At 47.0% G+C, this 26202-nt stretch overlaps 1 protein-coding gene across 2 annotated transcripts in view; it reads left to right on the forward strand.

The window, feature by feature from the left end:
• GPR20 (G protein-coupled receptor 20) overlaps positions 1-9503 on the forward strand; it is a 90831-nt gene extending 81328 nt beyond the window's left edge. For both annotated transcript variants that reach the window (XM_033934190.1, XM_033934189.1), the window contains exon 2: positions 7620-9503. In XM_033934190.1, the coding sequence (XP_033790081.1) occupies positions 7623-8714 (1092 nt within the window). In that variant the 5' untranslated portion in view covers positions 7620-7622 and the 3' untranslated portion in view covers positions 8715-9503. The remainder of the gene's footprint in view (positions 1-7619) is intronic.
• The last annotated feature ends 16699 nt before the right edge of the window (positions 9504-26202 follow it).

The following is a 26202-nucleotide window of genomic DNA, read 5'->3' on the forward strand; positions in this document are numbered from 1 at the left end:
TACCTAGGAAATGACATCAGAGGGATAGCCGACACGACACGAGCAGCGAGGCTGTGATGTTGCTCGTGCCTGGCATATTTTAAAGGTACGGGGTCAGGAAGGAGCAGGGAGGTGGAGAAGAGGACACTGAACACATCTATGAGTGAAATGCTAATTCGCCCTTCATACCTAGTGAGTCCATTGCTTGACCAGTCCAGGTATCTGGAACAAATAAACAGTAATATGGGTTTTTTTTTAATGCGATATGGATACGTGTCTATTGAGAACCGGGCAAGGGTTATACAGTGTTCCCCCACAAATTCACGGTTTGCGGCTCGTGGTTTCACTCATTCGCGATATTCTCCGACCGCTTCTTCCTGTACTAAAGTCGGGCTACACCAATCGGGAGCTGCATGTCAAAGCAGCTCCTGATTGGTGTAGCCCGACTTTAGTACAGGAAGAGGTGGTCGGAGCATACCGCGAGCGATTTCCTTTACTCGCCGACGCTCCAGCTGCCCTCTCTTGCCTCCCCAGGTGAAAAACCATATTCGCAGTTTTTCGATATTCGGGGGGGGTTCCTGGAACGGAACCTCCGCAAATATCGGGGGAGTACTGTACACTCTTGCATTTCATGTAGGCCTTTGAAGAGCTTCCAGGTGGAAATGACTCTTGCGTCATACCAATCTAAGCTAGTTTTGACTTAGGCTTTAAAACACATGCTAGAACATTCACCCTATTTCTTTTTTTTGAGTCTATTCATGTTATTATAGAGGTATTCCTGTTTATTAGCAAAGTGCTTTCTTGTGTACAAGGAGGTCCTGAAAAAGTTCTCAGCCCAACCAACCAACTTCCTAAATTCTGAGCGATATTTTGCCACTGAAGCTGAAAAGAATATCTTATTTCCGTAAGCGCCAATGTGCAGAAACGAAATTCTCTGTTTTGTCGTTGTTTCAGATCATTGATTGAACCATATCCACGCCCTTCTCTTCTTGCTTGGGCTGAGAACTTCCTTGTAATGTGAAGGGTTTCATTCTCTGGTATCCAGAGCTGAGAGTGTGATGTCACAATGCCTCATTCCACCAATCAGAGCCAACCTCATCAGTGATGTCACAAGGGCTTGATTGTCCTATGCTTGGCTCACTTTTCTTACATACACGAGGGGGTGCTGATAAGTTCTCAGCCCAACCAACCAACTTATCTTATTTCGTTAAGTGCCAATTTGCAGAAACGAAATTCTATGTTTTTTGATATTGCTTCATTGATTGAACCATATCCAGGCCATTCTCTTCTTGGTTGGGCTGAGAATCTTTCAGCACCTCACCAATGTGAAGAGTTTCAGTCTCTGGTAACCAGGGCTGAGATTATATTGTCATAATGCCTCATTCCACCAATAAGAGCCAACCTCATCAGTGATGTCACAAGGGCTTGATTGTAATTCTATGTTTGACATTGCTTCATTGGTTGAACCATATCCAGGCCATTCTCTTCTTGGTTGGGCTGAGAATCTTTCAGCACCTCCTCGTATGAGTCAGTGTGTGCACTATAATCCTTAAAAAGTTTATTACAGCTATTGCCTTATCTATGATCAGGCTTGCAACAACTTGGAAATAGTTTGGTTATCTCAGGGAATATAAGAACATAGCAGTTGCCATACTGGGACAGACCAAAGGTCCATCAAGCCCAGTATCCTGTTTCCAACAGTGGCGGACCCAAGTCACAAGTGTCTGACAAGATCCCAAAAGAGTCCATCTTAATAATTGTTTATGGACTTTTCTTTTAGAAAATTATCTAAACATTTTAAAACCCTGCTAAGGTAACTGCTTTCACCATATTTTCTCAGGCAACAAATTCTAGAATTTAACCCTCCCCTTTTTTTTTTTTATGAAGCAGCGTTAGGTTTTTTTTTATCGCTGGCTGTGGCAACATTAGCTCCAACGCTCATAGGAATTCTACCACCATGGCCGGCTATAAAAAAGCCTAATGCAGCTTCATAATGGTAAGGGGGGGGGGGAAATCTCATAATTACACATTGAGTGAAGAAATATTTTCTCCGGTTTGTTTTAAATCTACTACTTAGTAGCTTCATGGTATCATCCTTAGACTAAACAAGTGATTCACATCTACTTATTCCACTCCACTCAGTATTTTATAGACCTCTATTATATCTCCCTTGAGTCGTCTCTTCTCCAAGGTGAAGAACCCTACCCGCTTTAGCCTTTCCTCTAGGGAAGTTTTCCCCTCTCCCTTTTATCATTTTCGTTGCCCTTCTCTGAACCTTTTCTATCTCCATTATATCGTTTTGAGATGCGGTGATGAGAATTGCATATACTAATCGAGGTGGGGGCCACACCATGGAGAGATACAAGGGCATTATAATATTTTCATCTTTGTTTTTCACTCCTTTCTTAATAATTCCTAATATTCTATTTGCTTTCTTAGCCGCAGCCACTCACTGAGCCGAGGGTTTCACCGTATCCTCAACAATGACATCTAGATCCTTTTCCCGGGTGGTGACACCTGACATGGAACCCTGAATCGAGTAGTTATCGTTCAGATTGCTCTTGCCCATGTGCATCTCTTTGCACTTGCTCACGGTTCATAGACAACCCCGCGAAAGACAAAGGCGCGCGCCGACAACTGAGCACAAGACGGAGACGCGCGCGCCGAAGAAAATTACAGTTTTTAGGGGCTCCGACGGGGGGTTTTGTTGGGGAGCCCCCCCCCCCAGTTTACTTAATAGAGATCGCGCCGGCGTTGTGGGGGGCTTGGGGGGTTGTAACCAGTGTTCCCGCTAAGCTGCGTTGGCCTGCGCTCGCGCACAAAATATTACATCGCAGCGCAAAGTTTCTCTTCACAGCGCACACACGCGTCGGTAAGGTAAGGGGACGCATTGGGGGGATTGCACTTCCCCACAATTGCCATGCTTCGGTTCCTCTTCTTCCTTCCTTCCTCCCCCCCCCCCCCCGCGGGACCCTGCGGCACCATCAACTCTTACTCCCTCTAATGTCGGCCCTGCAGCTCCAGACTTCCTCGCACCTTCTCCCCTCCCCCTTTGGATCGCTATTATTTTAAATGTTATAGCCGCGGAGCTGTATCCATCAGTGGAGATGTCTAACCTCGGCCTGCCCCGGAACTCTTACTGCAACAGTGACTTCCTGTTCCTGCCTAGACGGGCGGCTGCTGCAGTAAGAGTTCCGGGGCAGGCCGAGGTTAGACATCTCCACTGATGGATACAGCTCCGCGGCTATAACATTTAAAATAATAGCGATCCAAAGGGGGAGGGGAGAAGGTGCGAGGAAGTCTGGAGCTGCAGGGCCGACATTAGAGGGAGTAAGAGTTGATGGTGCCGCAGGGTCCCGGGGGGGGGGGGGGAGGAAGGAAGGAAGAAGAGGAACCGAAGCATGGCAATTGTGGGGAAGTGCAGAGCTGCAGGGAAGAGTGTTGCGGTACCCAGCTGGAGGGAGAAGGAAGATGAGGGAGGGAATTAAAGGAGATGCCAGGGCTTGGAGCGTAGGAGGAAGGTATGCCAGTCTAAGGGAAAAGGAAGGGGGAGATGTGAGAGCATGGAGGGGGAGCGAAAGATGGAAGAAAAGGAAAGGAGAGAGATGCCAGAGAATCAGGGAAGGGGAGATACCAGACTATGAGGAGAGGTGTGGGAGAGGGAAGGCGAGGAGAGAGATGCCAGACCAATGGGGTGAAAGGAGAGATGGAAGGGGGAGGCATACAGTTTCTGGAAGGGGCATAGAAGGAGAGAAGATGCCATATAGGGGAAGAGAGACGGCAGACAGTGGATGGAAGGAAGAGAGTTACAAGAAGATGAGGAAAGGAGAAACCACAGAAGACAAAGGTAGAAAAAAATTTCTATTTATTTATTGCTTTAGGAGACATGTGTCACTGTTTCTGTGAAGCATTGTATGCAGAGTCCAGCTTCTTGCTGGTTCAATTTAACCTTTGTCTATGTATTTTTATTTTATCCCCCCTTTTACAAAACTGTGAAGCGTTTTTAGCACCAGCCTTGGTGGTAGCAGCTCTGATGCTCAGAATTTTATGAGCATCAGAGCTGTTACCTCCGTAGCTAAAATCCACACTACAGTTTTGTAAAAGAGGGAGGGGTTAGTTTGTGATTACATATTCCTTACTAGGCGAAGGTGTTTTCTGTGTTCTGTGTGTTCGAAAGACATGGTTTTCTGTTAGGATTGACGGTGTAGGATTGATCTGTGCTGGTCTGGCTTGTTTAGTTTTACAATGGGTGTATTGATGTACTGCTCACTGCAATATGTAAGATGCTGCCTTTTCCTAGGTACTCATGTGTGACGTGTGGTTTGTTACTAAAAATCATGTTTTTCTTACAGATGGGGGGGGGGTGCCAAAAAATGATGGGCCCCGGATGTTACATATGCTAGGTACGCCACTGTATGTAAAGATACCAGAAAGCTGGCGTAGCAAAAACTTCTAAGTTTTGAGTATTTAACCCTCCCACAATCTCACGGGCACTCGTTTCAAGTTTATTGAGATTTTGATTTAAACGCAATATCAAATATTTTCAATGCGTATAACAAAAATAAATTTGGGGAAATAAATAAAACCATTTGAACCAGTGTTCCCGCTAAGCTGCGCTGGCGTGCGCTGGCGCACAAAATATTACATCGCAGCGCACACGTTTCTCGTCACAGCGCACGATCGGAAGAGGCGTACGGCAGATGGCAGGGCGGCGAGAGGAGAATCGGGCGAGTTGGCTCATAACTTGCTGGCGCCCGATATTTTTGGCTCACGGTGAAAAAAGTTTGCTCACAACACCCGCCCGCTTAGAGGGAACACTGGTTGTAACCCCCCACATTTTACTGGAAACTTAACTTTTTCCCTAAAAACAGGGAAAAAGTGAAGTTTTCAGTAAAATGTGGGGGGTTACAACCCCCCAAACCCCCCACAACGCGGCGCGATCTCTATTAAGTAAAGTGGGGGGTTCCCCCCCACGCCCCCCCCCCCCCGTCGGAGCCCTAAAAACAGTAATTTTCTGCGGCGCGCACCTCCACACTGCGCTCAATTGTCTGTGCACGCCTTTGTCCCGGCGCGCTTTTGACCTGACACCCTTGCTCACATTAAACATCTTCTGCCATTTTGATGCCCAGTCTAGCAAGGTCCTCTTACAATTTTTCACAGTCTTCTTCAGATTTAACAATGTTGTTTCATCATCAAATTTAATTATCTCACTAGTTATTTCCATCTCTAGATCATGTTAAAAGGCTGGAGTCCCAGCACAGACCCCTGGAAAACCCCAGTACCCTTCTCCACTGAGAATACTGGCCATTTAATTCTACTCTCTGTTTTCTGTCTTTCAATCAGTTCTTAATTCATAAACAGATGTTACCTCCTATTCCATGAGGTACTTTGTCAAATGCCTTTATCCACATATTTATTCACCTCTTTGAAGAAATGTAGTAGATTGGCGAGCCAAGATTTCCCTCGACTAAATCCATGTTGGCTTTGTCTCATTCATCTATGCTTATGTCTAAGCTTTATAAGTTTGTTCTTTATAATAGTCTCTACCATTTTGCCTGGCACCAACATCGGACTCACCGATCTGTAATTTTCTAGATCCACCTCTGGAACCCTTTGCCACTCTCCGATCTTCGGGTATCATTCTAGATTTTAAACATAAATACTTCTTTATGGAAAGGGTGATGGAGATTAGTTTCCCAGTAGAGGTTGTAAAGATGAGAACTATTTCTGAACTCCAAGAAAGCATGGATGGGACTAGAACAAAAAATCTCTGCAGGAGAGGAAAGGATTATAGAGCTTATTAGTTGATACAGATGGGCAGACTGGACAGGCCAGATGGTCTTTATCTACAGTCATTTTCTCTGTATCTAGTTTTATTTGCTCTATAGCGAGGGTTTCCATTTTAAACAGGAGGGGTACAGAGGGACCATAAGTATACTCTATCTCTCCACCCCAGACTATAGCTGCTCTGTCCTTTGCCACTGTGGCCCAAAGTGGCAGAGGAGAAGGAAGTAAAAGTGGAGTGGTGAATTAGGAGATGGAGGTGGTGAAGTAGGAGATGGAGGTGGAGTGAAGTTACTGGCTTTGTGCCTCCTCCTGTCTCTGAGCTAGGCAAATAACCAGTGATTTAAGAAGCGCTTTCCTCCTTCCATGACTGAGGTATGTGAGTGTTGAGTGCTCCGTTGAACGAGAGAGATCCCAGTATGATTTCCTATTATAAGATCTCTTATTATTCACCCTTCCTTTCAAACCCCTCTGATGTATGGAGGTACAATGCGATTTCTCAGCAGCAAGAAGCTCCACGGCCTTCATTCTCCCATCTTTGATGAGTGCGCAGTGGCATAGGCCTATTCTGATTGGCCCAGGCGCCTTAGGCCCCACCAGTAGGCGGAGCTTTGGGACGGATGGGCCAATCCGGCCTCATTCCGTCGTTGGCTGCCTGCCGGACAGGCGGGTATGGCTCCCGTCTGTCCGGCCAACTACAGAAAGGTACGGGGAAGGGGGGTGGGGGGTGTCATGGGGGTCGGCCAGGGGGGTCGCGGGTCAGCTGGGGGGGCAGTTGGAGGTTCTTGGGGGGGGCGGTCGTTGGGGGTAGGGGGGTTTGCGTCGAGGGCAGGAGGGCCTGGGATCCCTCCTGCCCGTAATGTAGTGCGGGGTGGGGGTAGGGGGTCGCCGTGGCCAGGAGGATTTGGGCTCCCTCCTGGCCCGAACAACTAGGGGGGGGGGTCGCCAGGGCCAGGAGGACTTGGGCTCCCTCCTGGCCCGATATTGTCGGGGAGTTGGGGAGGCGGCGGGGCAAGAGGGCTGGGGCTCCCTTTTGCCCCGATCATGTCGGGGGGGCAAGAGGGCTTGAGCTCCCTCTTACCCCGATCGTGTCGGGGAGTCGGCAAGGGAGAGTGCGGTCTACCCCAGGAACTCGTCCTCCTCTCTGCCCCCACGCTCCTTCCAGACCCCTCCTACCATGCGTATGCGCCTCTTTCCTTCCTTCTTACCTTTTCAATTTTCCCTGCACGAGCAACATTGCGAACTTGCTGCCCACCTTGGTGCCTCCTCTCTCTGACATCACTTCTGGGCCTCGCGCCTAGGAAGTGACGTCAGAGGGATAGCCGACACAACGCGGGCAGCAAGTTTGCGATGTTGCTCGCACCTGGAAAATTAAAAAGGTACACAGGAAGAAAACGGGGTATGCTCCGGCAGCGGAGGGGGAGGGGTTGGGAATGAGCGAGGGGGTGGGGAAGGATGCCACCGCCCCGTGAGCCACTCACCCTTGCAATGCCACTGTATGTACAGGACAGGTACACTGAGATCTCTTAGTGACACAGAGGACTCCACATATTGATGGCAAAGTCTTCTGGAGAAGGTTTAGGTTGAGATCCAAAACAAAAGGCTGTGGAAACTGATGTTGCTGTGGATGTGTTTTGTTTCTTTGGATACCAGCTAAAGTCAACATCAACAACATCGGTTTCCACAGCCTTTTATTTAGAATTTCTCGTTCTCTCTGTGGATTCTACAGATCAACCTTCTGGTTGAGGTTTAAGTTGAGGACAGTGGTTGAACATCTATAAGTTGTGCTCTTTTGTTTCAATGTCTTGACTTTGCAAACAGATCATGACTTTAAATAGCTCCTTCTTATTTTTCAGGTTATGAAAGCGCTGAATATGCATGACTCCTCCACCCAGGAGCCTGCCTTCATGAACACAACCTTACCTGTGCTACAAAATGCCACCTCCACAACTAAGTATGAGCCATACCTACGCCAGTTGGCACATCTGGATGAAACATTGTACAATAATTTTTATAGCGTGTGGATAGGTCTGGTGGCGGCGAACTCCATCATATTCTTCGTGGGCATCGTGTTGAATAGCGTGGCCATGTACGTGTTCTGTTTTCGTACCAAGACAAAAATGACTTCGGTCATTTACACTATCAACCTGATTATTACTGACCTCCTGGTTGGCCTCTCCTTGCCGACACGCATCATCCTGTACTACAGCGGTGGGAACTGCTTGACCTGCTCTTTTGTTCACATCTTCAGCTATTTTGTGAACATGTATTGTAGCATTCTTTTTCTGACGTGTATCTGTGTTGACCGCTATCTGGCTATTGTCCAAGCGGAGGCCTCACGCAGATGGAGAAATCCCAACTGTGCCAAAGGAATTTGTGTCTTCATTTGGCTTTTCGCCATTGTCCTCACATTCTCAATACTGACAGCTGCCATAAACTACCCATCGTTTTGCTTCTTCCAGCTTTTTGCCCTGACAGTCTTTGAGTACTTCCTGCCTCTCATCATCATTACCTTCTTCACCCTCAGAATCATGTGCGCCTTGTCGAAATCTAGCCTCATGAACCAGAGCCGGGAGCGGCGTATGCGAGCTGTCCAGCTTCTCATCACGGTTCTCATCATCTTCACCATCTGCTTCACCCCCTTCCACGTCACCCAGATGGCCATCTGCGTTAACCCTTCCATGCCTCGAGATGTCAGCCTGATTGTCTATCACGTAACCGTGACCCTGAGTAGCCTCAACAGCTGCATGGACCCCATTGTCTATTGTTTTGTTACCAACAACTTTCAGTCCACAATGAAGAACATCTTCAGGAAGCATGACCCTGAACAAGCCAGTGGAGATATCGTCAGCATGCACAAGAGCTCCAAGGGATCAGGTACGATCACAACTGTTCCCAACGCAGTAGGATCAGCTGCGAACTTGCATATTCCAAACAGCACACAGATATGATCAGCTTATCGGCTGCTGGACAGTGGACTCTGGTTATTCAGTATTGCTTTTCTTGACTTTGTTCTATTTATTTGGTTGTCATGAGTGCAACAATGACTGCCTTCTTTAATGGAAAACTGCTTCAGTGTATTCCTCAAGACTTTACATTCTGTTTGGAAAGAGAAATTATCTACTGTTTCCTCCTCTGCCTGTTTTACTCTGTAGTCAGAATCATTCAAGGCTCCATTTGTGGGAGCTTTAAAATATATTTAAATTACAATGAGGGGCTCCAACAAACCTATTTGCCTAGGGCCCAACAAAAAGTTAATCCTGCCCTGGGTTCATAGAAGGCTATTGGTAGAGGAAGCCTTCTCAGTCTGTGAAATTCTTCATTCTGTTGTGTTATGTTATTGGACCGAAATTTTGTGCCTTATGGCTCCTTGGATATTATACGACTCACAGTCCTAGCAGAGCTATCAGCTTCAAGAAAAACACAAGTTATGTTGACGGACAAAGCAACTGAGGATTTGTGAAAGGGGTTTGAGTTTCCCTTGAACCGCCAGCAAAGCAGATGAGGCGAGAAATACAGAGCTATTTGGAGGGGATTTTAACAACTGCCCTTGGTTTTATCCTCAGTACTTACTGTTGTCAGACGAAGGTTGTCCTCAATGAATCTCTGGTCTTCTTTCAACCTAATCAATAATGGAGCCGTGTGAAATTAACAGCTCAACATCGTCATAAAAAAATGAAGCGACAGACTCACAAGTCTATATAACTTGATTATAGCTTTGTATGTTTTTGCAGCAAGTTCAACAGTGATAATAAATCATATTATTTTATCTACTGCCTTACCTCCAAAACAGGATATCAACGTGATTGTCGAGCATAGCGTAAAAGGCATTTACACACCCCTTGCATGTGTAAATGTACAGAATATTGCCACATATGCACACAAATGCACCCGTTATCTGCAAAAATGAAACAGGGCACCATACCAAGTTTCCAAGTTTTATTTAAAATTTGATAATCCGCTTACCGTTTTTCTAAGCGGCGTACACTGTTAAAATAATTTGGGATCCATAAAAAGGAAACAGGCACAGACGTACAGCCAAAAGAGGGTGGAAGGGCAGAACTAGATCGTTGATAGGAAAGAGACGAAAAAGGGTAAAGACAACAGGGATGGGGACCGCCTGGTTTAAGAATTAGAAAGGATTCTATAAAAAGGCATCTTTAAATAAAAAGTATTTTAGATGCGATTTAAATCGGTCTAGTACAGTTTCCTCCCATAGTTCTATAGACGTAGCGTTCCAGAGCATAGGAGCGTTAGCTGAAAAGATGCACATGGCACAGGGCCAGGGCCAGATTCAGCAACCAAAGTTAGCCGCTAAAACAGAATTCAGTAAAGGGCACTCAACACAGAGGCCCTGATTATATACGCAGCGCTTTAACTTCTACGCACCGAGGAGAGGTTTATTCGGGTGAATGTGGTCCCCTGTTCGGGTTTAACTGTGGGGTGGGTTTGGGCTGGGCTTTTACTTTTATTGTGGAGTTCATTTCTTTATTTCTTTTTTTATTTATTTCTTTTTTTTACATGTTTTAATTTTAAAACACTTCATTTTGTGGTAAAGTAAGATAAGCGGGGATTCCGTTCTAGGAACTCCCGCGAATTTCAAAAAACCACAAATGCGGGTTTTCGCCTGTCAAAAGGCAGGGGAGGCAGGAGAGGGCAGCTGGAGCTCCTGATTGGTGCAGCCCGACTTTACTACAGGAAGAGGCAGTTGGAGCAGACTGCGAATGAGTGAGTCCGCGATTCGCGAACTACGAATTCACAGGGGAACACTGTATACGAAATAAATAGAACCCGTGTCCTGTAATTGTCAATCATCCGCTAGGCTCTGTTCATAGAATAGCGCCTAGCGGAACCTCCTTGGACACACTCCATTTATGCCAGGGTTTTCGTGGCCTAAATGTATGTGCCTAAGTCAAACTACACCCAAATCCACCCCTAACCATGCCTACTTTCTAATAGATACCTTGGAGTAGATGCCTAGCTCAAAGTGGTAGGTATCTACCGAGTTAGGCTAGTTAATTGTTTTCCAATTGCTTTTTTAACGATGGTTTTCAATTAATGGTGCCAATTAAGCTAATTAAGACAATTAAGTTAGGCACTCAGATCGGCTTGGCGCACTGTTTATAGAATCTGGGCCAGAGTGCCTTTTAGAGAATACTAGCTCGGCGTTCTTCTCGCGTCTAACTTTGGGCTCGAGCTCTTACGCCTGACAAAAGCTAGTGTCGTCACGCCTCATTTCAGGGAATGCCCCCACCTGCCCATGTGCACGTTATAGAGTAGAGCATAGGGCAGAGGAGCGCAGAACTCTGAACTAATGTCAATTACTCAGTAATGATTGTAAGGGCCTAAATGACTAATTAGTTTATTTTGCGGATGTATGATCCGGTCACAGATTTAGGCGACCTATATAGAATCTGGGGATAGTGCATATATGCAGTGGTGTACCTAGCATATGTGACACCCGGGGCCCATCATTTTTTGCCCCCCCCCCCCATCTGTACGAAAAACATGATTTTTAGTAACAAGCCACACGTCACACATGAGTACCTAGGAAAAGGCAGCATCTTACATACTGCAGTGAGCAGTACAACATCAATACACCCATTGTAAAACTAAACAAGCCAGACTAGTACAGATCAATCCTACACCGTCAATCCTAACAGAAAACCATGTCTTTCTAACACAGAAAACACCTTCACCTAGTATGGAATATGTCATCACAAACTAACCCCTCCCTCTTTTACAAAACTGTAGTGTGGATTTTAGCCACGGTGGTAACAGCTCTGACGCTCATAGAATTCTGAGCATCAGAGCTGCTACCACCACGGCTCGCGCTAAAAAACGCTCCACAGTTTTGTAAAAGGGGGGATAAAATAGAAATACATAGACAAAGGTTAAATTGGACCAGCAAGAAGCTGGACTCTGCATAAAATGCAACGCCACAGAAACAGTGACATATGTCTCCTAAAGCAATAAATAAATAGAAAATTTTTGTTCTACCTTTGTCTTCCCTGATTTCTGCTTTCCTCATCTTCTTGTTACTGTCTTCCTTCCATCCACTGTCTGCCATCTCTCTGCCCCTCCCTATATGGCATCTTCTCTCCTTCTATGCCCCTTCCAGAAACTGTATGCCTCCCTCTTCCATCTCTCCTCTACCCCCCCCCTTTGGTCTGGCATCCATCATCTTCCCTCTATTCCCTCATGGTCTGGCATCTTTCTCCTTTCATCTCTCTTTCCCTCCTCCCTTTGGTTTTTAGCATCTCTCTCTTCTCATTTCTTCCGCTCAGATCTGATATCTCTCTCTCCTTCCCCGTTCTCTGGCATCTCTCTCTCCTCTCTCTCTCTTCCCTTTCCTTCTCTGGTCTTCCTCCTTTATTTTCTGCCTCCGTTTAAATTAAATTATTTCTTACTATGCAGTCCTCAGTTTCCCTCTTTTCACTATGTTTACCCACAGCTTGCCACCCCTTTCCTTCACCCGTCCACTATTTCACTAACTCTATCTTCTTCCCCCATCCAGCATATGTCCTTTTTCTTTATCCCTCCTTCCATCCAGTATGTGTTCTCTTTCTCCCATTCAGCATTTGCTCTCCCTTCTCCCCACTTCCATCATCTGACCTCTTCTCTCTCCCCTTTCTACCCACTTCCATCATCTGCCCTTTCTCTCAATCTCTCCATCCTCCACAGGCTCATCTTTCTCCCTTCCTCACCTTTCTGATTTTGGCAACAAGATCTGCAATGCCCCTCCCCCCCCTGGACAACAGGCCCGGTCCGACAAACCTCCCTGCCCTGTGGCCGGCGATGTCTAAACTGCCTTCTTACAGCAGCCGGAGAGTTGTAGTTGCATATGGCTGCCGTAAAGGTCGTCTCTGATGCAACTTCCGGTTGTGTCAGAGATGACCTTTACAGCAGCCACACACAGCTTCAACGCTCTAGCTCAGGAGTGCCCACACTTTTTGGGCTTGCGAGCTACTTTTAAAATGACCAAGTCAAAATGATCTACCAACAATAAATTTTTTAAAAAACACAAAGCACACTGTACGCTGAGAAAATGTTAATTATCATTCCTATTCTGGGGTTTTTTCAGAGGTCAAGGCAGATGACTCTATGCATTGTCACCTCAGTAACAACCATACAAAAATAGACAAATATACCCCCTCCATTTTTACTAAACCACAATAGCAGTTTTTAGTGCAGGGAGCTGTGCTGAATGCCCAGGGCTGCTCTTGACACTCATAGGCTCCCTGCGCTAAAAACCGCTATTGCGGTTTAGTAAAAGGGGGCCATAGTGCAAAATATAGACAGCAGATATAAATTCAGACACATTTTGATCACTAAATTGAAAATAGAATCATTTTTCCTACCTCGTTGTCTGGTGATTTCATGAGTCTCTGGTTGCACTTTCTTCTTCTGACTGTGTATCCAATCTTTGTTCCCTTCTTTCAGCCTGTATGCTTCCTCTCCTCCAGACCTCATTCCCTCCCCCAACTTTTTCTTCCTCTCTCCCTGCCTCCCTTTCTTTTTTCTCTCTTCATGCCCCTTTCTCTTTTTCTGTTTCCCTTCTGTCTCCCTGCCTGCCCCCTTTCTTTCTTTCTCCCTGCCCTCCACCAAGCCACTGCTGCCACCATCCGGGAACAGGCCGCAAAGCTGCCGCCATGGCTGCCCCAAGCTCTCTCTGCTTCCCACCGTCGGGCCGACCAGCATTCCTCTCCCCGACGTCAATGGGGGATGGGCTCCGCGATCGACTCACTTTGCCTTGGCGATCGACCATTTTCCAGTCCTGGCCGGCTGTGCACCACCCCCCCCCCCCCAAGGCTGCACCCGGGGCGGACCGCCCCCCTCTTGGTACCCCACTGCATATATGCAAACAGAATGGGTGGAGGAATTGATGGGGTTCCCACTTACACATATAACTTATGGAATATTGTAAGTTGCATCTGCCATATTTACATGACTGTGTTTATGGTCAAATATATTTTATTGAGCTCGACAATAAAACCAAGCAAATACACAAATCGAAACGCAAACAAGCTCAAATTTTGTTACAAAACTCCTCCCCTACACCACCCCCCTTCAAATAACCACCCTGCCCCCCAAACAAGTCCCCCCATACTTCCCCCCAGGTCCTCCTTCCAAGTACAACACCAACATAAGCAATGATATAATACAAAATGATACAGGCCTACCAACGGTAACATAGTGATACAGAAAAACATGGAATCAATAGTTGAGCAAGCGGCTGCGAGCCAAGGGAGTCATGGTAGCCCAAAAGGGTTCCCAGGTGCGTTGAAAGATGCGCCCTGGGAGAGAGGAAAAGTCCTTCACATCTCTTCGTTCCCACATCAGGAGGGTAATCATCCGACAGCACCAGATAGACTAATCCGGCGCTTCACCCTCAAGCCATTTCAGCAAGACACATTTCAGGGCAATAAGGACAGTCCACTTGAGGAAAGCAGCAGCCCCCCTTTGACGAGGGTAATAACGGGGAACAGCTCCAGATAAGAACAAAGGGGAGCGTTGAATTGTAATGTTCCAAATGCGCTCTACAAAAAGAAAAATGGCAGTCCAAAAGGATTGAATAGTAGGGCAAGCCCAGAACATATGTCCCAAGCCCGCTTCAGGGGCCTGGCATCTAAGACAGGCAGCTGTCTCACGGAACCCAGAAAGGTGAGCCCTCTTAGGAGAAATGTACAAACGGAAGACCAACTTATAATGTTGCTCACAAAAGGTGGTATATTTGCGAAAGGCAGGCAACCTATGGACAGCCTGCAAAAGCACATCATCAAGTAACTCTACACAAGGTACATGACTGTGTTTATATCAGATCCATGGGACTGTGTTTATATCAGATCCATGGTTGGTTTAGCTGCATGTACATAAACGTAAGGTGTGGTGAAGCTGGATGCAGTGGCATACCTAGGGGGGGGGCAGGGGGAGCGGGCCGCCCCGGGTACCAGCTCATTAGGGGTGCTCGAGCCTTGGAGTCATGGCCCGGGAACTTCCCTGCTATGGCCCGACTCCAAGGCTTCCGCGAGTCCCCGAAGTGATCCTGCCTGAGCCCTCTCTCAAATTCCATTCACCCACGGCCACACCCCCCGTCGCCGTCGGAGCTTGGTCAGCAACTTCCGGTTTCCGGCTGGGTGGAAGCAAGAAAGGGAGCCCGAGCCGCGTGGGACACTGCAAATAAGGCAGGAACTGAGGGTGAGTATCGCTGGGCTGCTTGGTGGTGGTTTTATTGTTATTTTATTTCTGCCCGAATCAATTTTTTAAAAAGCCCAAAATCGGCCTCCCGAATCATCAACTGACCCTCCCCCCCTAAAGCAGGATCGGCAATTTCCTCTTGCTAGCCGGCTCCTGCTTTAGAGGGCGAGGGGAGAGGGTCAGTTGGGAATTGCTGCAATGTCCTGCTTCCCCTCTGGCCTCCTGACCCATACCTAATTGCATTAGACAGTACTAGATGGGGGGTGTAGGCCTTAAGGGGTGGGGTGTAGGCCTTAAGAGGGAGGTGTAGGCCTTAAGGGTGGGGACAGACCTTTGGGTGGGAGGTAAAGACCTTCGGGGGGGGTATAGGCTTTCAGGGGGGAACAGATCTTCGGGTGGGGGGGTGCAGGCCTTCAGGGGGGGTGCAGGCCTTCAGTGGGGTGCAGGCCTTCAGGAGGTACAGACCTTCGGGGGGGTGCAGGCCTTCAGGGAGGGTGCAGGCCTTCAGGGGGGTGCAGGCCTTCAGGAGGTACAGACCTTCAGGAGGGGGGGTGCAGGCCTCCAGGGGGGGGTGCAGGCCTTCAGGAGGTACAGACCTTCAGGGGGGGGTGCAGGCCTCCAGGGGGGTGCAGGCCTTCAGGGGGGTGCAGGCCTTCAGGAGGTACAGTCCTTCGGGGGGGTGCAGGCCTCCAGGGGGGTGCAGGCCTTCAGGGGGGGTGCAGGCCTCCAGGGGGATGCAGGCCTTCAGGGGGGTGCAGGCCTTCGGGGGGGTGCAGGCCTTTGGGGGGGTGCAGGCCTTCGGGGTGGGTGCAGGCATTCGGGGTGGGTGCAGGCCTTCGGGATGGGTGCAGGCCTTCAGGGGGGGAAAGACCTTCGGGTGGGGGGTACAATCCTTCGGGGAGGGTGCAGGCCTTCAGGGGTGGGGTTTAGGCCTTCAGAGGGGGACAGACCTTTGGGTGGGAGGTAAAGTCCTTCGGGGGGGTGCAGGCCTTCAGGGGTGGGGTGTAGCCCTTCGGAGGGGGGACAGACCTTCGGGGGAGGGGGGTCCTAGTGTAAAAGTACACAGAGGGATAGAGGGAAGGGGGGGTTCAAAGATACGTGCATATGCCAGACTTTGGGGGTTAGAAATAATGGGTCTAAAAACAGAGGAGTGGGAGAGATATGGTGCATAATGGGATTTAGGGAGGGAAGGAACAGAAAGGGAGAGAACTTGGAAACATGGGATGGTGTGGAGGGGGGATAGAGATACTGGATAGGAGGATAGTTGGGAACAGAAAGGGAGAGATGGTGGATCCTGGGGTGGTGGGGAGTTGAGAAAAGGTGAATCTGTGGATCGAGACAAAAAAAGGAAAGATGCCAGATCTCCGGGAGAGGGAAGGGAAACGGAAGGGGAGGACAGAGATGGCAGACGGATGGTTAGCACGGAGAAAGGAGACCCTGGCAAGCAAGACAACAAGAGCCTGGGACCAACAAGATTTGAATATTGACCAGAGAACAAAAGGTAGAAAAAATAATTTTATTTTCTGTTTTGTGATTACAATATGTTAGATTTGAAAAGTGTACATGAGACAGCTTGAAATGGGAACTTTTCTATTTTTGTGAATGGCAAGGCTGAGTTCAGTTAAATTATATGCTTTATAAGAAAATATAATAATGTGTTTTATAAAGTTTATAAGCATTGCTGGCATACTCGGTGAGGTGTTCCTAGTGTTGGTGGTGGTGGTAGCATGTCAGTGTGTTGAGAGGAAGAGGTAGTCTGGGAAATTCTGCTGAGCAAACTATGGGCCCATTTCCACCCCCAGTTAGTCCACTCCACTCAACTGGTTCACACACTGAGTGGGTCTTTGGGTGTTATTTCTGGGTAGTTGTTTTAGAATCTCTTCCAGTGGTTTATCAGTATCTCCTTCTGGTCCAAGGAAGGAAACTTTGTCAACCTTAGCATTGACCTTCAGAATATGTTTGTAACAGCGCTGCTTGTGTGGCATTAAGCTATGTAGTGATCGAAAGAAAAAAACAGACCTTTGCACATTTTTGCACTATATGGTGGGTGTATGAGGAGATTCATTTCCTGCACAGTTAAGTCCGTGTGAAGTTACCTTGTGCTGTATTTGACATCTAGCAAGGTCTCTGTTTGGAAGGAAAGATCTAAGCTTAAAAATGAAGTGGCCAGAAGTTATGTTAAAAGTAGATAGCGTAGCTGGTTTTAAGAAAGGTTTGGACAAATTCCTGGAGGAAAAGTCCATTGTCTGTTATTAAGACATGGGGGAAGCGTCTGCTTGCCCTGGATTGGTGCACTCAGCAGCAACAAATACTAGTTTTGGCTGGCTCTTTCCCCGCATTTCTCCTCTCTTCCCCACGATTTAATATCCAGTTCAGGCAGTAAGTAAATACATCGGCAGGGGGGGGGGGTCTGGTAAGTCTTGGGGGCTGGGGATGGAAGGTGAGAATCAATTCTGTAGGCTATCAGAAATTTGCTTAATTATCTACTCACACAGAAAAGCAGTAAAGTCAATAGGTTCTCTGAGTGGGAACAACCTGTTTGATCTTGCACTCTTGTGATTGACCAATTGTTTATTACTGTTTAATTTATCACATTGATTAATTTGAGCACACCTGAGGTGTCCTATGATGGTGTGCACTGCAGGCAGAGGGTGATTAACCTGTGCCTTATTGTGTAAAGCGCTGGAGAATTCTCTCCTCTCGCTTACTTCTCATGCTGAGGACACCCTGCTTCAGTATAATCATTTATATGATTTATCTTATAAACATTATTACGTGGTCTTTTCCTCAAGTGCTGAGACATCAGGTTGTTCCCACTTGGAGAACCTATTGACTTTTACTGCTTTTCTGTGTGGCTTTAACATTTTTGCTATTCAGTATACCTAAACTATTATTCAGTAGAAAAAATTTGGTTTGTTCAATCAAATCCTGTGTGGACATTGGACTTCTATGAGTGAACAAACTAAATTTTTTCTACTGAATAATAGTCTAGGTACAATGAAAGTAAATAGCAAAAATGTTTGAGTAGATAATTAAGGAAATCTTTTTCATATTGCTTGCTTATGGACTGGGAAAAAAGACTGTTCAAGCAAATGTCTCCAGAACTGCTTTAATGGAAAAATGTGATTTTTTTTTTTTAAGTACTTTGTGAAATTTATTGTTGTACTTTGTTTAAACTTAAAAAGCGGTGTCATTAACAGTGAATCAAATCGAAAAATCGATTCAACAGGGTGAATCGAATCGAATGAAATATTTTTCTCTGAATCGGGCAGCACTATTGGCTACCATGAGAATGGGCTACTGGGCATGATGGACCATTGGTCTGACCCAGTTAGGCTATTCTTATGTTATGTTCTCATCTGTAGGGGCCTTTGTTTTCACTTCTTATTTTAATGTATTTTTTTCCTGGGAACTTATCAGTGTTTTTTATAATGGGAACAAAAATGGAAGAGAATTAATGTGTGTGGGATGAGGGGGTAACTAATTTCTTCAGCTAAATAATTCAATCCACTTCAAACAGACATAGGAGAACTCACGCACCATTCACACACCCTCCAACCAAAAACGTCAAAAGAAAAAAAACTGTTCGACAACCTCCTAGCCATTCGAGCTGCAACACTCGACCCCCAACTCTACAACCAATTGACATCGACCACAGACTGCAAAACCTTCAAAAAGAAATAAAAACCCTTCTATTCAAAAAACACATAAAACCGAACTAACACAATCATCTGCAACTACTCCATATGTACTTCTGATGTCATGACAATTCAGACATAATTTATGTTATGTTATGTTTGGAATATAAGAAAATTTTCACTACCTGTTTCTATTCTGACCATTTATTCCATTTCATGGTTATTGCAAAAAAAAAAAAAAAAAAATTTTTTACATGGGGGGGGGGTGTCAAAAAATGATGGGCCCCGGGTGCCACATACCATAGGTACGCCACTGGCTGGATGCCCAGATATGGGGACTAAAACTAAGCCAGGGTACACCTGGCAGGGCCTCCGCGTGTGCGGATCACCGGACTTGATGGAACCAGGGTCTGATCCGGAGATGGCAATTCTTAATAGGATCACGTGGCTTCAGGATACCTAAATGGAGGGACCACTTAAAGAATTGCCCCATAATGGCAACAATTATCAATAGTGGGCACTTAAGACCTTTCCCAATGCTCTATACATAGACAGTAGGGTAGCTACAGGTGGGCCTAGGCCCACCCAAAACAATTCAGCAGTGGCTGCCTTTCTCCCCTCTTTCCCACACCTGGATCTGGCATTTGTCCCCACTCACTGGTCCACAGCCCGACAACTCCCCCCTCTCTCTAGACTCCCCCTTCAGACAGGAGCAGCAACACGTATCTGCTTCCTGTGCTAACTCCACAGACTTCTGTACCCCACCCTCACTGATATCACTTCCTGTTTTCTCTCTGGTGGGATACGGTAGAGGGAAGTCTGCAGGGTCAGTGCAAGACGCAGATGCATGTCACACTGCCACTGTCACCTCCACCCGGGGGGGGGGAAGAGACTTAGGGCTACCAGATTTCAGGAATGAAAATCCAGATCCATGGCCCCGCCCCTAGGCCCTCCTGAGTTACATCCCCTTCTGCCCCCCAGCCCTGCCTCCAGCCCCACCCCCCTCAGCCTGGTCACTTGGGAGGGCATCTGCGCGTGCGCTGGTGTGACGCCGTGATGTCGTGCGCATACGCGTGATGTCACCGCATTGTCGTTTCATATCATTTTAAACTCACAACTACAGAAAAAGATCCTGAAATGTGGGGGTTTCTCTGTGTCAAATAGTGCATGCTATTGCTCAGAAACGCCCAATATTTATCAACAAATTTGATATTGAAGGGAGAAAAGAAAGAGAGAGGGAGAAGCTGGACAGGGGAAGAAACGGACTTAGAGGGGAGGTGCTGGACGGAACAGTGGAACATGGAATGACAGTGGACATGGAGAGAGAAGAGATATCAAATGGACAGGAGACCCTGGAAAGAGCAGAACATGGATGGATATGGAGGGGGGGGAAGGGGAATCAAGTCATGGCTTTTTTTTTAGGGGGATATCCAGGGATACTGAGTACCAGAACCTTTTCCATTGCTTGCTAAAAATGGCCTATGTTCCCCAAGTATTAATAAAAGAGCTTAGGTTCTGCAAACTCAGCGCTGCCTTTTCATGGATTCTGTGGCTGGTTGTAGGGGGCCTTGCTACTGTGGGATAGGTTCCTCCATGATCGCCCCACTCCTGAAGAATGGCCTTGTACCAGCACCTTTTTTTTGTTAGAAAACATGCACTAAATAAAGTAGAAAATGAATGGGACGGGAAGGGGAGAGAAAGGGAACAGAGCAGAAGATGAATAAGAACATGACATATGAAGATAAGAACTGCCATACTGGGTCAATCCAATGGTCCATCTATTCCAGTATCATGTTTCCACAGTGGCCAATCCAGGTCACAAGTACCTGGCAAAAACCTAAATACTGTATATACTCAAATATAAGCCAACCCGAATATAAGTTGAGATACCCCATTTTTCCCTGCCAGGATCTGCACCCAGCCCCCTCCTTGCCAGGCAGTACACACAACCCCCTTCCCTCCCTCCCAGGCTCTCCACCCTGTCCCCCCTCCCTGCCCTGTCCATCATATCTCCTTTGCCGCTGGAATCTCTGGTGGTCCAGAAGTGTAGTGGGCAGGGGTGAGCTTTCCGAGAATTTGTGGGAACTATTCAGGAAGCCGCTCAGCACCAAGCATCAGCGCCAAAGCACGCTCCCACTTGATATCACTCAGCGACTGAAGCCAGAACTCGTGGCAGCGACCGATCGGATTAGCAGCGGGGCAGGAGCGTGGAAAGCTTGCTCCCACCAGGGATTCCAGCAGCAGAGGAGGTAAGATGGACAGGGCAGGGAGGGGGACAGGGTGCAGAGCCTGGTGGCCCGGCGGGGGCCTGCAATAAGTCTGGGAGGGGGGGGGCAGGTGTGCACTGGACGCTGGCCCAATTATAAACCGGGAGCCCCATTTTTGGGCCAGTTTTTTGGTCCCCAAATCCCAGTTTATATTCGAGTATACAGTACTCCCCCCCAAAAAAAAATTCACGGGGAGTCCATTCCAGAAGCACCCGCGAATTTCAAAAAACCGCAAATGTGGTTTAGGAGCAGATCGGAGGCAGGAGAGGGTTGCAGGGGTGGCAGCAGGTGCTGACAAACAATATTTAGGCTGGCAGGAGGCGATGTTGAGACCGATGCCTCTAATAACTAAGGAAAAGGTGAATGAATATTCAGGCAGTGAAATGGAGGGACTGATTGGCTGTGCAGAAGAACGTTGGGTATAGCTGGAGCGCAGGATGTGAGCCCAAGTGGAGAAGGTGGAAAAAGAGCGCTGTGCAGGGTCAGGAAAATAAAGCTGGGGTGCTGGATGGAGGCGTCGTCAGGAACCTCCCACCAGAAAAAGTCACCTGTGTAAACTGCTAGCCGTTCTTTTCTTGAGCAGGCAAAGAGGGGGGGAAAGTTGCTTTTCCATTGGTCATTCGTGGTATTTTCTGACCGGAAGAGGCCGTCAGAAAACACCGCGAATGACTGAGTCCGTGAATTGCAAACCGCAAATTTGTGGGGGTCTACTGTATACTGTAGTAGTAAGATTCCTTGCTACCAATCCCAGAGCAAGCAGTGGCTTCCCCCATGTCTCTCTCAATAGCAGACTATGGACTTTTCCTCCAGGAATAGGACTAGAGGAGAAAGAAGGGGAGCAGAGCAGAAAATGAATGGTGCTAGGGATGGGAGGAGGAGGGAGTTGTGGATGGGAGAGTTGGAATGGGAATTTCAAGGGGACAGTGAGCATTCAGCAACTGGTGGGTATGAATGGGGCTATGTTAATGTGTTGAGAGAATGCCTGAGGTTGTGAAATCAGGAGTAACAGAACGGGAATAACCTGAAAAAAAAAATGGAGAGAGGACGGAAAGCATTAAAAAGGGATGGGGTAGCAGGGAAGGAGATGGGTCTCCCAAGGGATTGAGTGGTGGCGGAAATAGTATGAAAAAGACAACGAAACACAGGCTATGGGTTATAGGAGAATGACCTGGAGGCAAAGGAAGGAAGGAGAGACAGGGATGGAGTTGGGGCTGGTGAGGAGACGAGAGGCAGAGTAGATGAGGAATAGGAAACTTGGGGAAAACAAAGGCAGACAGACAGGGGGAAATGGGATTGCTGGACAGGGATGAGAGGGAGAGCCGAGGCTTATGCGGGCAGCAGGTTGCAGATGCTGCTCGTGCCGGCATAGCTAAAGATGTATGAGGGAAGGGAAGAAGCACATGCATTGTGGGGGGGTGGGGGGGTGGGGCAGGGAAGGAGTGTGGAGCGGAGAAGAGGGGGGGCCCACCACCCTGGGAACCTCCCACCCTCACTCTACCACTGGAAATGGATAAAATCTTTTATTCAATCTGAAGAAGTCCTTAAAACTTTCTGACATGGGCCACGTTTTGCTGTCACATAGACTGCATCAGGGGTAATACATACACTTTGTACCACATGTTCTAATGCTCAGCACTTCTAGTTGATTCTCTTCTCATGGCTGCAGCATAACACAGAAGAGAATTCGCACGTGTGGTATGGAGTGTGTGTCACTGACACTCATCCTTGTGCTTTTACCCCTGATGCATTCCATATGAGGGTGAAACATGGCCCACATTGGGCAGTTTTAAGGACTTCTTTAAGACTGAAGCAAAGATTTTATCCATAGGTTTGTTTGGGACCTGCTCTTTCTTGTGCCTGCATTGCTACAGATTTCCTGTACCTCTGCTGTGGATTGCAGCCTGGGCACTTTTCTAATTGGGTTGGTCCAAATCTGTTTTCTCTTTTTGTGCTGGTCTTCTAAATTATTTTTCAGGTCTGCTTTTTCCATTTCTTTTCTCTCCTCTTGCCCTTCTTTCCTTCCTTTTCTAAATCCGTTTTATGTTTTTCTCAATTTTTCTCATCTCTGCCTCTATGTCCACTTTTGTATGTATGTAGGAAGAAAGGTGAACTCGGCCTTACCCACAGTTTTTAGTTATCAAAATATGAATTTTACAGTTAAATGCAATCTTAAGAATTTTGGATTCCAATTTGGCAATGTGGCCACAAATTAAGTGATATGTATATCTTTATTTTCATCTTAGATTGTTAAGTAAACCAGCGACCTGGAAGTGACTTCAGAGGGAGAGCTGAGGCTAGTGAGAGCTGCCTTCACTGGTGAAGAGTTAGAGGCGGAGGGAAGGCGAGGCACGCGCGCACAGCGGGGAAGGACCAGGGACAGAGAGGAGGAGAGGTGCCAGTGTCCCCACCAAGATGGCACCCGGAGCGGTTCCCCCCCCCCCCCCACTACTCCACTGTCCATTTCCTTAATTGGGATACACTGCATTTTAAAAAATGTACTGCGTATCAATTAATGTATTTTAGCAGAATGTGAGAGAAAATGCATTTCTGTTTCTTTTACCAGAGCTGCACTGCTTAAAAGTGTTTGGCTTTATTGGCAGAGGGGACGGGTAAGGGGGGGGGGTTCTCCATTTTAAGTTTTGCCTGCTTGCGTTTTGTGATTCTCTATTTTATATGAGGCCAGGTGAATACACAGAACTAACCCATCACTGTCAGCCATTTTGCCTTCCCAGTATTTTATTTCTACATCTAGACAGAGCCTGTATATTTCTAAGGCCTACGTTGGAAGGAAGAAGGAAGTGCTGGACTTTGGAGAAGGAGAAAAAGGGAAAAGTGACCTTAGAAAATTGGAAGACTGGGTATCCGAATGGCAGATGAAAGGTCATGTGGACAAATGCAAAGTGATGCACATGGGGAAGAATAGTCCAATCAGTTACCTGACACTAGGGTTCACCTTAGGAGACAACGATCTGGGTGTCATTGTAGACTAAACTAAACTAAACCTTAAGTTCGTATACCACATCATCTCCATAAAGATAGAGCTCGGCACAGTTTACAGATAATTCAATAAATGAGGGAAGGACATAATAAGAAATTAGAGGTTATGAAGAGGATAGCTAGCTTTACATTTTAAATAGACAGCTTTACGTTTTGGAGAAAAGCCAGGTTTTCAGATGTTTTCGGAATAATTGGAATGAGCCTAGGTTCCGCAGCGGGGCAGGGAGGTTGTTCCAAAGCTCAGTGAATTTGAAGAAAAGGGATTTCCCTAATTTACCTGCATACATGACGCCTTTTAACGAGGGGAAAGATAGTTTGAGTTTTTGGGCGGATCTGGTAGTGTCAGGTCTCGAAGAATTCCAGGATAGTGGGATTAGGGGAGGAAGAATGCCATGAAGGATCTTGAAAATTAGGCAGGTACATTTAAAGTGAATCCTAGAAATCACCAGAAGCCAGTGAAGTTTTGGCAGAAGCGGGGAAACATGATCGAATTTGCTTTTTGTGAAGATCAACCTAGCCTCAGTGTTCTGGATCTGCTGAAGTCTTTTCTTGGTTAGACTTAGATAGATGGAATTACAATAGTCCAGTCTGGAATGAATGATTGATTGTACAAGGGCAGCAAAATGTTGTTGGTGGAAGCAGGATCTCACTTTCCTCAACATGTGAAGGCTAAAAAAACATTTTTTTTTTTACCAGAGAGTTGAGATGATCATTAAAGGAAAGTGTAGAGTCAATAATGATGCCCAAAACTTTGCTTGAGAACTCGATCTGCAGTGTGAGACCAGAAGGTAGTGGAATGAGCATGGGCAACTGATCTAATTATGGGCCAAGCCAGAGTAGTTTTGTTTTGGACTCATTCAGCTTCATTTGTACAGAGGGCCCAGGATTGGAGTTTCGTTATGCAAACTGTTATATATGTTATATACACAATATGCTGAAACCTTCTGTCCAGCATGTGGCTGCAAGAAACCCCTCCCCCCCTCCCCATCAAATAGGATTAGGAAAGAGATGATAAATAAGACCGAGGACATTATAATGCCTCTGTATCGACGCTTGGTGCATCCTCACCTTGAGTATTGCATAGTTTTGGCCACTGTGTCTATTCTGCTCCTGGTAGCCTTATACAAGTTTTATTTATATATATATATATATATATATATATAAAACTGTAAAATGTGTTAATGCTATTCTCACTTCCTAGCACTTTAGTAGTGTAGTCATTTCCTGCCATATGTGAGCAATGCATTGTGGGTAATGTAGTCTATTACATGCTGCAGCCACCCCTGCTTAATTATCTGTATAAGCCAGGGGTCCCCAAAGTCCCTCGTTGAGGGCCGAATCCAGTCGGGTTTTCAGGATTTCCCCAATGAATATGCATTGAAAGCAGTGCATGCACATAGATCTCATGCATATTCATTGGGGAAATCCTGAAAACCCGACTGGATTTGGGGACCCCTGGTATAAGCCTTGCCACCCGTGGTCTTTTCTCTCTCCCAGCTGAGCTTGGTTCCTCTGTATACCTTCTATGACCTCCTCTGTCCCCTACTGGTCATGTCACCTCAAATCTCTGACCTTGTGGGCGTTTCTTAGGACCTTTGCACCACAGTGAACTCAGACAGGCTCCATCTTGTCTAGGAAGCCCATGCAGTGGCATAGCGAAAGTGAGAGGTGCCCAGGGCAGTGGCACCCCTTCCCCCTCCCCTCTTCTCCCCCCAATCCCCATTCCTTCTCCACCCCTCCTGCTGCGTGCACACCCCTTCCTTTTCCCTATACCTCTTTAACATTCACAGCGTGAGCAGCAATCTCCAACCTGCTGCTCACACCAGCGTCGCCTTTTCCTTTGACGTCACTTCCTAGGAGTGGGTCCAGGAAGTGACATCAGATGAAGAGCCAACGCTGGCATGGTGAATGTTAAGGAGGTATGAGGGAAGGGGCACGCATGCGCTAGGGGGGGCGGGGAAGATCGGGAGGACGGAGAGGAGGATGGGTGCCAGCACCCCCACCAAGACGGCACCAGGGGTGGACCCCCCCACACACACACTTCTACGCCACTGCATACGCCTCTCACCTTTGTATCTCACCTCTAGAACTACCTTAACCGACTTGATGATTCTCCAACCTCTCCCATAAATCCTTTTTTCTCTGAGATTTCCACCTTCATCCACTACTGCAGTATTCGAAACGACGGAGTCTCTTGCCTTTGGGCAACAAGTTTCTGAGAATCTATGAACTGTGAGTAAATCAACTACATTTAGTCAATAAAAGTACATTTCAGAAAAGAACAGAGACGTCTTGTGAGTTCTGGTATGCTGAGGTTATTACTCTCTGGAAATTATAGC

This window comes from Geotrypetes seraphini, chromosome 2 (genome assembly GCF_902459505.1).
Source record: "Geotrypetes seraphini chromosome 2, aGeoSer1.1, whole genome shotgun sequence".
Taxonomy (NCBI): domain Eukaryota; kingdom Metazoa; phylum Chordata; class Amphibia; order Gymnophiona; family Dermophiidae; genus Geotrypetes; species Geotrypetes seraphini.